General features: G+C 46.7%; 5 protein-coding genes across 5 annotated transcripts; 2 read left to right on the top strand and 3 right to left on the bottom strand.

Annotated features, from left to right (window-relative positions):
• Positions 1–1,472: 1,472 nt before the first annotated feature.
• Positions 1,473–2,624, bottom strand: GLAREA_02222 (uncharacterized protein; the record flags this gene model as incomplete). The annotated part of the gene is made up of 1 exon (XM_008089438.1): positions 1,473–2,624. One exon carries the CDS (start codon positions 2,622–2,624, stop codon positions 1,473–1,475), a length of 1,152 nt encoding a protein of 383 aa, XP_008087629.1.
• A 1,310-nt stretch (positions 2,625–3,934) lies between these two features.
• On the top strand, positions 3,935–5,107 carry GLAREA_02223 (uncharacterized protein; the record flags this gene model as incomplete). The annotated part of the gene is made up of 1 exon (XM_008089439.1): positions 3,935–5,107. The coding sequence occupies one exon, from the start codon at positions 3,935–3,937 to the stop codon at positions 5,105–5,107; it is 1,173 nt and encodes a 390-aa protein (XP_008087630.1).
• Positions 5,108–5,389: 282 nt separating this feature from the next.
• Positions 5,390–6,875, bottom strand: GLAREA_02224 (FAD/NAD(P)-binding protein; the record flags this gene model as incomplete). The annotated part of the gene is made up of 4 exons (XM_008089440.1): positions 5,390–5,530; positions 5,587–6,183; positions 6,240–6,794; positions 6,870–6,875. 4 exons carry the CDS (start codon positions 6,873–6,875, stop codon positions 5,390–5,392), a joined length of 1,299 nt encoding a protein of 432 aa, XP_008087631.1.
• A 1,107-nt stretch (positions 6,876–7,982) lies between these two features.
• Positions 7,983–9,462, top strand: GLAREA_02225 (RING/U-box; the record flags this gene model as incomplete). Its single annotated transcript, XM_008089441.1, has 3 exons — positions 7,983–8,195; positions 8,364–8,940; positions 8,993–9,462. The coding sequence occupies 3 exons, from the start codon at positions 7,983–7,985 to the stop codon at positions 9,460–9,462; spliced, it is 1,260 nt and encodes a 419-aa protein (XP_008087632.1).
• Positions 9,463–9,698: 236 nt separating this feature from the next.
• On the bottom strand, positions 9,699–12,114 carry GLAREA_02226 (P-loop containing nucleoside triphosphate hydrolase; the record flags this gene model as incomplete). Its single annotated transcript, XM_008089442.1, has 8 exons — positions 9,699–10,045; positions 10,119–10,316; positions 10,366–10,431; positions 10,497–10,652; positions 10,711–10,788; positions 10,839–11,067; positions 11,129–12,001; positions 12,052–12,114. 8 exons carry the CDS (start codon positions 12,112–12,114, stop codon positions 9,699–9,701), a joined length of 2,010 nt encoding a protein of 669 aa, XP_008087633.1.
• Between the last annotated feature and the right edge of the window lie 6 nt (positions 12,115–12,120).

Below are 12,120 nucleotides of genomic sequence, written 5' to 3' on the forward strand. Positions count from 1 at the left end.
GGTTGTCTGTAATAGTTCATTCATCTAGGGTGTAGGAGGCCGTGTTAATTTTGGGAATGTGTTTGTTTGCTTCAAACCTTATTCACCAAATTGATTATCCCTCATACTTTATCTTTTTTGACAGAGATGTTTCGACGCTGTTCCTCGCGGTGGTTGATATGAATTCGGTTTTCATTTGAATTTGTGTAGCCACGAAACAGGGGAATAAGTAAGACGTTCAAATAGTGCCGTATGAGGGAGCGAATTATGACTTTGAGAATGTGTAGCCTGAAAAAATGAAGGATGATGCAGGATTTAGTTCGATCTTTCGTTGCCCATTTTGCAACTATTTCCATATCAACCTACACATCTGCCCTAAATACAAATCTCTGTACGACTCACACAATAGGCGTCTTTGAATGGCAGTCATGTTGTAGAGCTTAGTATTTCGCAGAGGACTTGTGGTGGATTGAAACACAACTTGGTCGTATATCGTGCTCTGAACATCTCTAGACATACGCAGGTGTCTTGGTACTTAAATTCAGCCCTGCGATTGTAAAGCTGGAAGGTAGGTGCTAGAGGGAATTGATATCTGTTGTAAGAGTAAAGGGATGTGATGGTTTGAGGGATATAAGCAAGAGATGGGAAAGACCAGATAGCTGGCAAATCTATGAGAGTGTGTGTCTTGGCGTGATGGGTTGCTGAGTTATCACTATGCCTGTAACATGAATGCGGTTTAGGAAGGTTTTATGGGGTTGGCATAACAGGTCTAAGTCTTTCTGAGTTATAGCATGGAAATCTATTATTCTGAGGTGGCTTCCATAGCACGTTTTTAATAAGATAAAACTAGTAGAGCACGGAGTTTGAAATTAAACTAAGATAAGATAATGTTCACAATATTTATTCATCGACTTAGAAAAATTATCATCTACAAAACCATCATTCTCCTCTCTCCTCCCGCCTAATTCCTCAAATCTCCTCCACCCGCTCCATAAATACTGACTATGGACTTGTCATATAGACTCCATAATCTTCCTTCAACATAGAAAATCCACCAATATCCCCCTCTGTATCTTCAATCGCTTAAAGTCAGGTCCTTCTAACTTCCAACTCGTCAAACTTGAGTCGTTGGTTCGGATAAATGACCCGTCAAGTTACACAACGCGGCGTGGACCCCAACGACATGCCGTCTTACTTCTATTTCGACGACATGGCTTTCGGCCCTTGGAAAATTCCCAGCCTCGGGTTGTGGTCTGCTTTTTGGCATCTATATTTGGTGGATATGTGGTGACAAACAGGGTCCAGGTGTAACGAAATCATTCTGGTCCTGATGCGAATGGGTATAATGAGATACGATGGCGATATTGACACCCTAAGTTCGATCGCGCGAGTTTCCTTCGAGCCTTGCTGATAGCTTTCACAGCTTTCGATCCAAGTTGAGGCACCATCCCCTCACGCTCTGAATAGCATGTCCGTTCGCATCCTCCCCTCACCTACGGATCATACATCGCCATCTCATTACACACACTACTCGGCGTCGTCTCCATATGATTCCAAAACTCCTCCCCCTTAGGCTGTCCCATCCCATTACTCCTCGCCATCTTCTCCTCATACTCCTGTCTGCTCTTCACCGCATAATGATGCAACGCGACGCGATCCCGCGTAATCGGACTCCTCCACGCAATCGTCGTCACCACATCCCCATGCTCCGTAACCGTGTTCGCGCCGTCCCTGAGCTCGAATTTATGCGGGTTCGCATAGTGCGCGAATTTCGAGGTCTTGACGATAGACTTGATGTGGTGGTTGTCGTCTGTCCCGCCGAGATAGTCTTCGGGCGAGTCCCAGAGACAGGTCGTGAAGCCCTTGCGCGCGGACTCGGGACGGGTTAGGAGACCATTTGAGTTGTGCATTTTCCAGTGCACGCCCAAGGCGCCTACGGTGTCATCGTCGTCGAAGCTGCGTAGCACGTCTTGAACAGTTTCGTTGCCAGTTGCTTCGAGGAATTCGTCGCCGTCAATGTAGGCGATCCAGGTGTGTTTGTCGCCGAACCATTGCTGGCATTGCTCGTAGAATACTACTTGCATGTGCTCGTCGCGCGTCGCGCGGTCTTGGTAGTGGAAGGTGAGTGCTGATTTGGGGATGCCGAAGTCGGTGAGTTGTTGAGAAATTGGGGGATCGGATCCGTCGTCCATGATGTAGAAACGGCGGATGCCGACGTGGTGGTAGTGGTGGATGAGCCATTCGGGAAGATCTTTGGTTTGGTCTTTCATGGAGACGCAGATTGCGAGGTATTCGTCTTCGGGTTTGTATGGGATCGACAAGTAACTCTTGTCGCCTGGCGTACTCGAAGCCGTAGTATTTCCTTTGCCATCGGAGACAACGGAGACTTCGTTTGAGCTTCCATGCTCTAAGCCCACGGTGTTTGCTCCTTCTTTACCAGCGTTGGGATCGAGAATTACTGGGCTCTCAGGTGTGGATGTTGATTGCGCATCGGCGGCGGGTACAACACCAACCTGAGAGTCGTTGACTTGAAGTTGATAGTCATTCAGAAAGAAAAAATGAATGCTGAGCAAACAGATCGAAAAGATAAGAATAAAGTGCCAGTTGACAATCACACGATTGAAGAATAAACGAAAGTTCGACATAACGACAGTGGGGTAAAAATAGAAAGACCGACGGCGACAGCAAAATAATTCAATGAGAAATACAAAACTTGGGCGAGATCAGAGGGACATGATCTTATTAATTTAGCTGCCGAACACTTATCAGGACATCCCCTATCTGGCGCCTAAAGCATGTCAGCACATCTATTTCGAACAAGATTCTCATGCTCGGCGTAAAAAAAACCCGCTCTGAATTCTACGAGTGGCGCACATCTCATTTGAAATTCCAGATTTGTGTAAGCTCGAGCCTCACGATGGAGAGATTTCCACCTCTCAAAGGCGTTACCGAGACCCTGTGGCCCGTGATGTAGTATCCGCTTTCTGGATCCAGAATGAAAGGCTTCGACTTTTGCGGGTACGAGATAAGCAATTTGGGATGTTCATTTAAATCAGGGCATTTAAAGGTTGCCTGCTCCAGTGTCGTGGCTCGCTGTTCCGTTTGGGATGGAGGGGAGAGTAAAAGGGGTCTCGCTTGTCCGTATTTAGGGGTGCGATAGGAGAATGAGGCTCACAAGCGCCAGCAAGCCGTAGTTATCGTAAATATGAGCGAAGGTTAAGCAGACGCGGGGAGTAAGAAAACATCCCATTATGAAAATAGCACTAGAGGAAAGCCAACTGCTGCGCCAACAGTTAGTTGGCGATAACAAACAATTAGAGACTCACAGAGTACTCGTCTGCCTCCAAGAATATTTTTAAATGAAGAATCCCAGGAGGTTGCAGCAAACCCCCATGTTATCTCAGAACATTCTTGGTGGCGTCGGAAAGGAGGAAAGCCACGACTTGTTCAGCGCGCCTTCCCGCCCGAGGTTTCTTTTTTCGGGCGTGGGCGCTCGCACTTCATAGGAGGTGCGGGATACTCCACTCACTGAAAGGCAAAACCAACCATCTTCTTGTAATTGGCGTTGAAAGTAGGTTTGTTGGAATGTTGGAATGTTGTAGTCCACGAGGGATTCAGGACATGATGTTGTGAGTTTGGTTGGACCTTCTGTTCCACAACAGCGGAGAATCGCCAGGTCCTCGCTTAATCAGGCCTGGAACTGAATCTGCAAAGCTTGTGCGCAGCGCTTAACCAGGTGTACTCGAGTAATCTGCTAGAAGCCGCCGCTATGGAAGCCTAACTTCGCCGCCTGGACCCCGAGGAAAGCGCACTTCAGCTGCTTTAGATCCCTGAAGATCGAGACCCCTATTCTTTACCACGTGCAAAGCGAGCTGAGCCTCGACCAGAGCGACGAGAGTCTCTTTGACTTTGGGCAACACATCTTCAAACCATCTCACGATCTCCTCCCGTGAAGATGGCACTCTCAATCTCCTCGCTTCTCCTACTCCTCTACGTATCCTGCGAGACAGTCCGGGCAAACTATGCCTATCATGCATTCCACACCTACCCGCAGATCTCAGCCGCTCTTCTCACGCTCTTTTCCGAGGCATTGAAGTTACTGATTGCGACCGTCTTCCTACTTCGTGCGAATGATGGATTTTCAATCACGGGCCTTGTGAAAATCTTCCAGAGTCTGCAGAATCGTGACAGTTCCGAGTACAAGCGGATCTTGAAGTATGCGCTGCCAGCGGGGTTGTACTTGACGAATAACCTGATTTACTATACGGTTCTGCCAAAGACATCACCGAATCTGCTACAAGTTTGCATACTGGCGAAACTTCCTACGACGGGTATCCTCCATCACTATATGATCAAACCGCAACGCAACGTCTTTGCCTGGGTATCGCTCGGGTTTCTCTGCGTTGGCTTGGTAGTCTTCAACATCCCATCGTCCTCAAGTGCTCCCGCGGTCGAAGGAGCAGGCGCATGGTTCCTCGCACCAGTCGCTGGCTTCGTAATCGCATGTCTGTCTGCGCTCGCAAGCATCGCTACCGAAACATCGACGAAGACAGGAGAGTTCTGGGAATCGCAGGCATATCTGTATATCTGGGGAATGCTATTCGCGTTGATAGCATACCCGCTCGCGCCCTCGCCGTCCCTCCCGCCGAATGCCACGACGCCAGAGTTCTTCGATATCGCGATCGCGGTCCTTATCCTCACTATCATAACGTCGGGTACGGGGCTAGTCGTTGCAGTTGTGCTGCGAGCGAGGGATAATATACTGAAGTTGATTGGGACGGCTGCGAGTTTGGTTACAATTGCTGTTAGTCAGTTTGTTCTGCTGCCGCAATTGAGGGCTTCGACCTTCACAACTTGGAGGGTTGCGGGTGGTGGGATTGTGAGTGTGGCTACGTGGTGTTATAATTTCTATAGCCAGCAGCCGTGGAGGGAGGAACAGGAGAGTAATGGTGAAGCTGAAGAGGGATTGTTGGAGATGGAGGAAAAATTTGAGGGGAACGTAACTCCTGCCGCTGAAAAGGGTTGGTTTAATGGCGACTTGTTAACCCCAAGCGCGGATAAGATTATTTGCTGTGGGATTTTGGTTGGGTTTTTCACGTTGGAAGTTGCGCTAAGAACGCCATCATGATAGGTCATATGATTTAGGTGTTTGGACTAAAAGGGGTTTATTTTAGACGATGATATAGCTGCATATCGTAAGTGCCTGTTGTCCGCTAGGAAACTTTATTGTCATATATAAAGGAGGGGATGCAAGGTACGCTTTCTAGACGTATTATGTGGATAGAGCTGGACATCACAGATGTAATTAATGTAATCTGACGTAGCATAATATCAGTACACACTGTATATCTATACTCGCAATTATTATTGGCAGATGGGCTAAAGTGCTAAGATTCACTCAGACTACCTATTATACCTTGATACCATTACTTGCATGACCCTCAACCCCATTCACCGCAGTCGTTCCATTCATTACAGCGGTTGCCGGCGTCTTGCTAACCGGAGCATCTCGATAGTACTGCGTAAAGTCATGGCAAATATCATAAACAGACTATCACACTCAAAATCAGCTTCACACCTCACACATCCAGAATTCTCAAAACTCACTGCGTCAAAATCCCTCTTCATCTTCCCCGTCCCATCCTCCTCCATCTCCCTACAAAACTTCAAAAACTCATCCGTCGTAAACGGATCCTCAGGATCCGTCGCCGAAACCCTCAAAAAGTTATCACTCGAGATCGGATTGATATACTCCCTCCACTTCTCCATCCGCTTCTCACTATACTTATCCAGTATATCCTCATCCGCAACTCCCTTCTCAATACCTATCAAACACTCCGCCAACCCACCTACATCTACAATCCCACCCGTTAACCCCATGCCGCCGAAGGGGTTCACGAGATGCGCTGCGTCGGCTGCCAAGGTGATTTTACCTACGCGAAAAGACTCTGCGCAACGCTGGTGGATGCGGTAGGGGCCGACGTTTGTGAGTTTATAATCGCCTGGTTTCGGGTTCCCGGGGAGCATGCGCTCGTATTTCGCGGGTTGGTTCGCGAGCACTTCTTCGTAGCTCAGTTTCGGGTCTTCGCCGTAGGAGACGCGCCACATGCCGTCTTTGCTTATGATGGCTGCCATGTAGTAGTCTTCATGATGGATGATGTTATTGATATCAGTGAACCCGAAATCGTGAAGGGGGTAGTATACCTAGAAACTCACGCATTAGCACTCCGACATCAAGCGAGGAAATTGGGGGGACATACATTCGTAGCAACAATCTGCGCATCCCACGTCTTCCCCTCAAACACATCCCCAAAAAGCGCCTTCCGAACCCGACTATTCGCTCCATCACACCCGACCAAATAATCCCCCGTAACCCTCACCTCGCTCCCATCCCTCATCTCCACAACCGCCCACGCACCACCCTCATCCTGTCCTACATCCACCACTTTATGCTCCCACTTCACACTAATATTCCCCTCCCTCTCCGCATGACTTAGTAACACCTTCCCCAACATATTCAGCGGTAAAACCGTCAATCCATCCTCTCCGCGCGATTCCGGCGTGTCTTTGAGACCTGCTATAGGGGACCCGTCGATCTTCCGCCACATCATGGCGCCGGGGATGAAGCCCTTGGAGCGGACATCGTCGAGCACGCCTGCGTCGCGCAGGACGCGGATGGCGGAGGGTGCGTAGTGGGCGGCGCGCGGGCGGTCGTCGAGCGTGGAGGCGCCGTCGAGGAGGGTTACGCGGATGTTTGCCCGCGAGAGGAGGAGGGCGAGGATGAGGCCCGAGGGGCCGGTGCCTACTATTACGACCTTTGAATTATCAGTCCTTTAATTTTTATTCTAATGTGTGGAAGTGTTTTTATGGGTGGTTAAGGGGGTACGTACATGCATAACTCTTTTCGGTTAGAATTTAGAGATTAAGGGGGTTTTAGGATGAGTAGGTTAAGGACGTAGCGTGGAAAAGGGAAGGGATACATGATGGAGATACTACTTCTGACGTGCCTTTAATATCTGTGATATTGGCCTTGGAAATGTCTTGCTGCTTTGGGTGTTGGGGTTGCAGTCTTCCCCGGATTTGGTGGTGGGGCAATGTACCGAGTATGGGGGATGTCCCACATGAACCCCGCATTTCTGATGCCCCCATTGTTGAGCGTAGGAGGGGGAGGGGTTGATTTGAAATGTTTTGGGGGAATAGGGGGGTTTGCGTGTGTTGGGGTGTGGTGTTGAAGGAGAATTGATGTTAGATTTGCAGAGTTGAACCTCAAGATATGTTGCCATTCAAGAACAACATAAAATTCATTTATTCCACTAAAACAGGCACCTATATATGTTAAACTACTCTGTATCTGAAGTAATTATTATTCAGAGATGTCGAATATTAGAATAAGATAAGATCTGGAGAGCTATTCCAGCTCCGATTTTAGGATTTAAACGACTATACTTAAAACAAAAGCACGGATTTGTGTTAAATTCCCAAACAAGTTATTGAACCGCATGAAATCTTTCGCAGTTCGTACTTTTGAAATTGATGTGACACGAAGTGTAAGATTATCTTTGACATCAATTTATTCTCGCTTAAGCGGGCTCTGCCTAATCTTTAACCTCGTAAAGAAATACCGATATCTAGATATGGACTAACCAAGTATTCCAGAAAGACAATGACTCTACAGAGTAGCAGCATACTGGGTAGAGAGCCCTACCACGGCTTCAGCCTTGTTATGTCTGCGTGAACTGACTTCTGATTCGAGTTGTGAACGATGACTGTAGGCAGAAGCGCCATACTCCCAGCCTCGTACATTTCCAGAATTTTGATGTGAGCACTGATAGTCAGAGATGTCAAGCTGCGATTATTGGAATTAGCTTACTATTCCATTAAATCCGAAACCATCCAATCTATTCATAATACAGACTCGTCACAAAAGTTGAATCTATTGCTGCTCACCACACTTTGGCTCTTGATTCTACCAACATTTACGCACCCTGACACAGCCTTACAAAATGAATCTCGACGACGAACAAATAGGCAAAACTCTTGGAGAAGCACTCACTTGCTACCTGAGTATCCTCGGAAGGGTCAAGAATTTTCGAGAAGCCCGCCTACCAATTCAAGGCAAAGCAGTCGAAACCAGTTCTGACATTTTGCTTGAGCAAGATTATGAACAGCGGGTGGCTGCAACGGAGTTGTGTCTGCGCTTTACACCTGATATTGCTGTTAGTGTATTTCAAATTCCCAATGTCCTAAATAGCTCTGGGGCTGCTTTTTGATTTGGTATAGGGGTTATGGAATCTTTTTAATATTCTACGAACATCATCTGAATAAATCAGGATTGCTTGGGAACTTTCGCGTGATTTGGGTTCATAAAACTGATTTTCTTCTAGACAAACGTGTGCTATTGGGCGTCTGAATCTGATTCCGTCGATGAACTCCAGGATGACAACGACGAAGAATCCATGGCTGATGTGGGTAATACTCAAATCCTGACGGTTTTAGATCACTTGATTCCGAAAGATGAAGAAGGAACTGAGCAGGTATTTGTCGATATATTTTCGGGCAAGTGGATTGAACCTCATCCTGAGTTTACGCCTGGTCCCTCGAATGCTGGTAATTTGATGGAGGCACAGGAGCCTGTCAGTGATACAAGACCCAATTCAGACATGAACACCCTCGAGAGTGATAATTCAAGCCAAGTGGAAGGAAACCTAGTAATCACAAGTGAAGAAACAACTCCGAATGCTGTCTCAAGCCGTGATACGAGGATCAAACACCAACAAGACCTAATCCAACGATTGAGCCGGCCCAAAACTTGTACAAAAGTCTTTCCACTTCGCACAACAGACTCGCAAACAAAGACGAAAGTGGAAAAGACTTACTGTGCCGCGTGTATGGAGAGAATTCCCAAAAGCATGTCATCAGCACTTCCTTGTAATCACGAGTATTGTCGGCGCTGTTTATCAGGTATGAAATTTCATCCCCAATCTTGGCTATCAAACTTCTAACCAACACACAGGCGGCTTCAAATCTGCCCTGCAGTCTCGAAGTCCATTTGAATGCTGTGGACAGCTCATTCGTGTCCGTTCCGCCTCAACCAACCTATCTCTCTCCTTCACCAAAGCATACAGAGAAATGGTCGAGGAAGTCCAGTGCAAAAACCCGATATACTGTTCCAACCCAATCTGCAACAAATTCATACCTCCTCTTATGGTCAATAAACACCTGGCTATCTGCGCATGCAAGAGGAAGACATGTGTGCTGTGTAAGAAGAGAGCTCATAAGGGTGTCTGTAAAGATGATAAAGATGGATTGATGGTCAAGGATTTAGCAAAGGAGAATGGGTGGAAGACTTGTCCTTCGTGTGGGTTCGTGGTTGAGCGGACGGAGGGCTGTTTGCATATGATTTGTCGGTGTAAGATGCAATGGTGTTGGAGCTGTTTGAGGCCTTGGAAGGATTGTAAATCTTCTTGCGATCGTACTGAGTGAAGGTTGTGACTTCTTTGGATTTATTTTCAACTTGCAAAGACCTAGTGAATTTCTTGATATTCTTGCTGTTGAGAATCATCAGTTATGTTTGATGGAGTCGTTAACTGATTGATGTTGAAAGTCTTGGAGTCTCTTAGTTGCTGACAATTTCTGAAAGGGTGTTATAGTCATCTACTACCTGTTGCAAAATTTCCCAATTCTACCTACAACTTCTTGCTTCTAATTCAAACTTGACTCTACGCGAAGTCTCCTCTCTTGACTTTCAGCACCATCTCAAGGTGTTTCAAAGACAGTGGCTTATTCTGCTGCTTTGAAAGAAGACGCCCTGTCTTGACAGTATTCTTTATCTGTCGACCATTCATCTCAATCGTCGCCAATTTCTCTATCTCCCGATCGCTTAGGCCATTTTCCGAGTTCCCATTTTCAACAAATGTTCGCCAGATATGAAGCCTACTCGCAGTATCCAACGCAGGATAATGTATGGTGAGATGAATTCGGGATTCAAATGCGGGATCGAAATCGTCAATGCGATTGGATGTGAGGAACATGACGCCCCGGTAGTATTCGAGTTTTCTCAGGAAGACTAAATAGTTAAGAGGCATAAGCAAGGACTTTTCAATTGAGGCCCTTTCTTTTGGGCAAGTGGGATAACATACTTGATATAAGACGATTGCGTCTTATGTCTGCAGTTGTACGAGCCTCGAGGAACATGTCGCATTCGTCAAGTAGTAAGATGGCGTTCCACTTCGCTGTGAGCTCTAAGACCATCTCAAGTTGCTCTTCAACCTCAGCAGCAGTTTCGCCAAGTTCTCCTGCACTCATCGCATAAAGAGGCTGGCACATCTCTTCAGCAACTGGTCGAGTTAGTGATGTAAAACTTTAGGCCGTTGGTGAAAAGTTTACCAGACTCAGCCGTAAGTGTCTTCCCAACTCCTGGTTCCCCGCTCAGCAACATTATGAATCCTAGACCTAGAATGACACTGTCAGTACTTCGTTGCAAATCGAATAGCTCAGAGATATTTGGAGAGAGCTACCCTTTCCAGATACGATGTCGTCAAATCCATCATCGTGCGAGAGTTGCTCCTGCACGAAGGCACGTATGATTTCTTTCGTACCACGAGGAAGGACAAGTCTTGCAAATACATCAGTACTCCAAGTTATTCTGGAAACTTTCTCAACATCGAATTCGGCTATGAAATTAACATTTTAGTCTACGAATGTCTTGGTTTTGTTGAACGGAAGACTTACCCCAAATCTTAGCCGTGAGGCAGTAGCCTCGAACGCTTGGTGCACAAAGCAATCTTTGCTTACAGCTAAGAACTCTTGCTATTAACGAGTTTAGTTTTATTAGAGATAAGAGTGAGGTAAATGCTTACGCGTGGGATTCGAATTGTTGTCCCGAAGCTCTTGACACTTTTGTAGAGCCTCCTCGTACATTCGAAATTCTTCCTCGGTCGCCGATCGAATGACACTGTCGCCCGATTTAAAGAGAGACTTGCTACTGTAAGTCGTAGCTCGGTCATTTTCAAGAACTGCCAGGCTCGGTCCAGACATACTATAAATACCAAAAGTATGTGGGTCAACGATAATTCGACCGCTTGCTATCTATTCAAAAAACAGGGTAAGCATATCGTAGCTTTTGAGCGGAAATTCCCACATGACTTACATGGCGATTTCGGACTTGTCTGGAAGACCGGGCTGTATAGAATCCCGAGTAAGACATATGATGGAAGCCATTGAGCTGCTCAAACTTGTCACCTCTGATGTGAAGCCGTTCCACAAGTTCCTCGATGTTAGGATGTAGGTGAATTGGAATAGCCTCTAGATCACTCAACCTCTTGACCCCGGCGAATGAATTTATCTCGACCGAGGCATCGACATAGCCAAAATTCGAGCCGTCACAGTCGATGTACATACACTCAAGCGAAAAGTACTCTCCACTCATATTCGCTCCGTAGCTACTGCTTTTAAGTCTCACAGCACAATCGTGGCCCTTGATTTTGGTGTACACTTCCGTTCCAGGAGCGAAAATCGTCCACAAATGTGTGAAACTAATGACTCTATTCTTGGTAAAATCTTGCATAGTATGAATGTACGGCAAGATTTCTTGAGAGATGATGTTGTACAGCAAGGTCAAATGAGCTTTAGTCGACTCATCAGATTCCAAATTTCGTAAGCTCTCGAATCGATGCCACCTGTAGTAGAATGAATGGAAGGGAGCTTCGAAAGTCAATTGTCTTAGTCGAGTCTCAAGTCCTTCGTATCCATCGAATACAGCCTCGAGGGCTTTTCTTATCAACGGACTCTGTACAGTGATTGACTTGAGAGCAGCTTGATTGTCATTACTTGGGTGCGGTTCGCGGCGTACGATAAGGGCAAACTCCTGCGTGTACGATCCCGCTTCAACATCAACCACTGCTGTTTTTGGATTCCATTCATCCCAAGTCGATTTATCGTTTGGGCGGTACAGCTGTCTTATCTCTGGTCTCATCCCAACCTTGAACTCCGGAGTATAGGTATGATCAAGGCTCATTTCAGACTGGATAAGCTAGCGTTAGCCTCAGACGACAGAACATTCCAATCACATACCAAAGCTGGAGAGGAAGTCCCAACACTCCGATGATATTGTAGGGAATCACCCCCGTCTGACATTTTGAA

The sequence above is a fragment of the Glarea lozoyensis genome, assembly GCF_000409485.1.
Source record: "Glarea lozoyensis ATCC 20868 chromosome Unknown GLAREA7, whole genome shotgun sequence".
Taxonomy (NCBI): domain Eukaryota; kingdom Fungi; phylum Ascomycota; class Leotiomycetes; order Helotiales; family Helotiaceae; genus Glarea; species Glarea lozoyensis.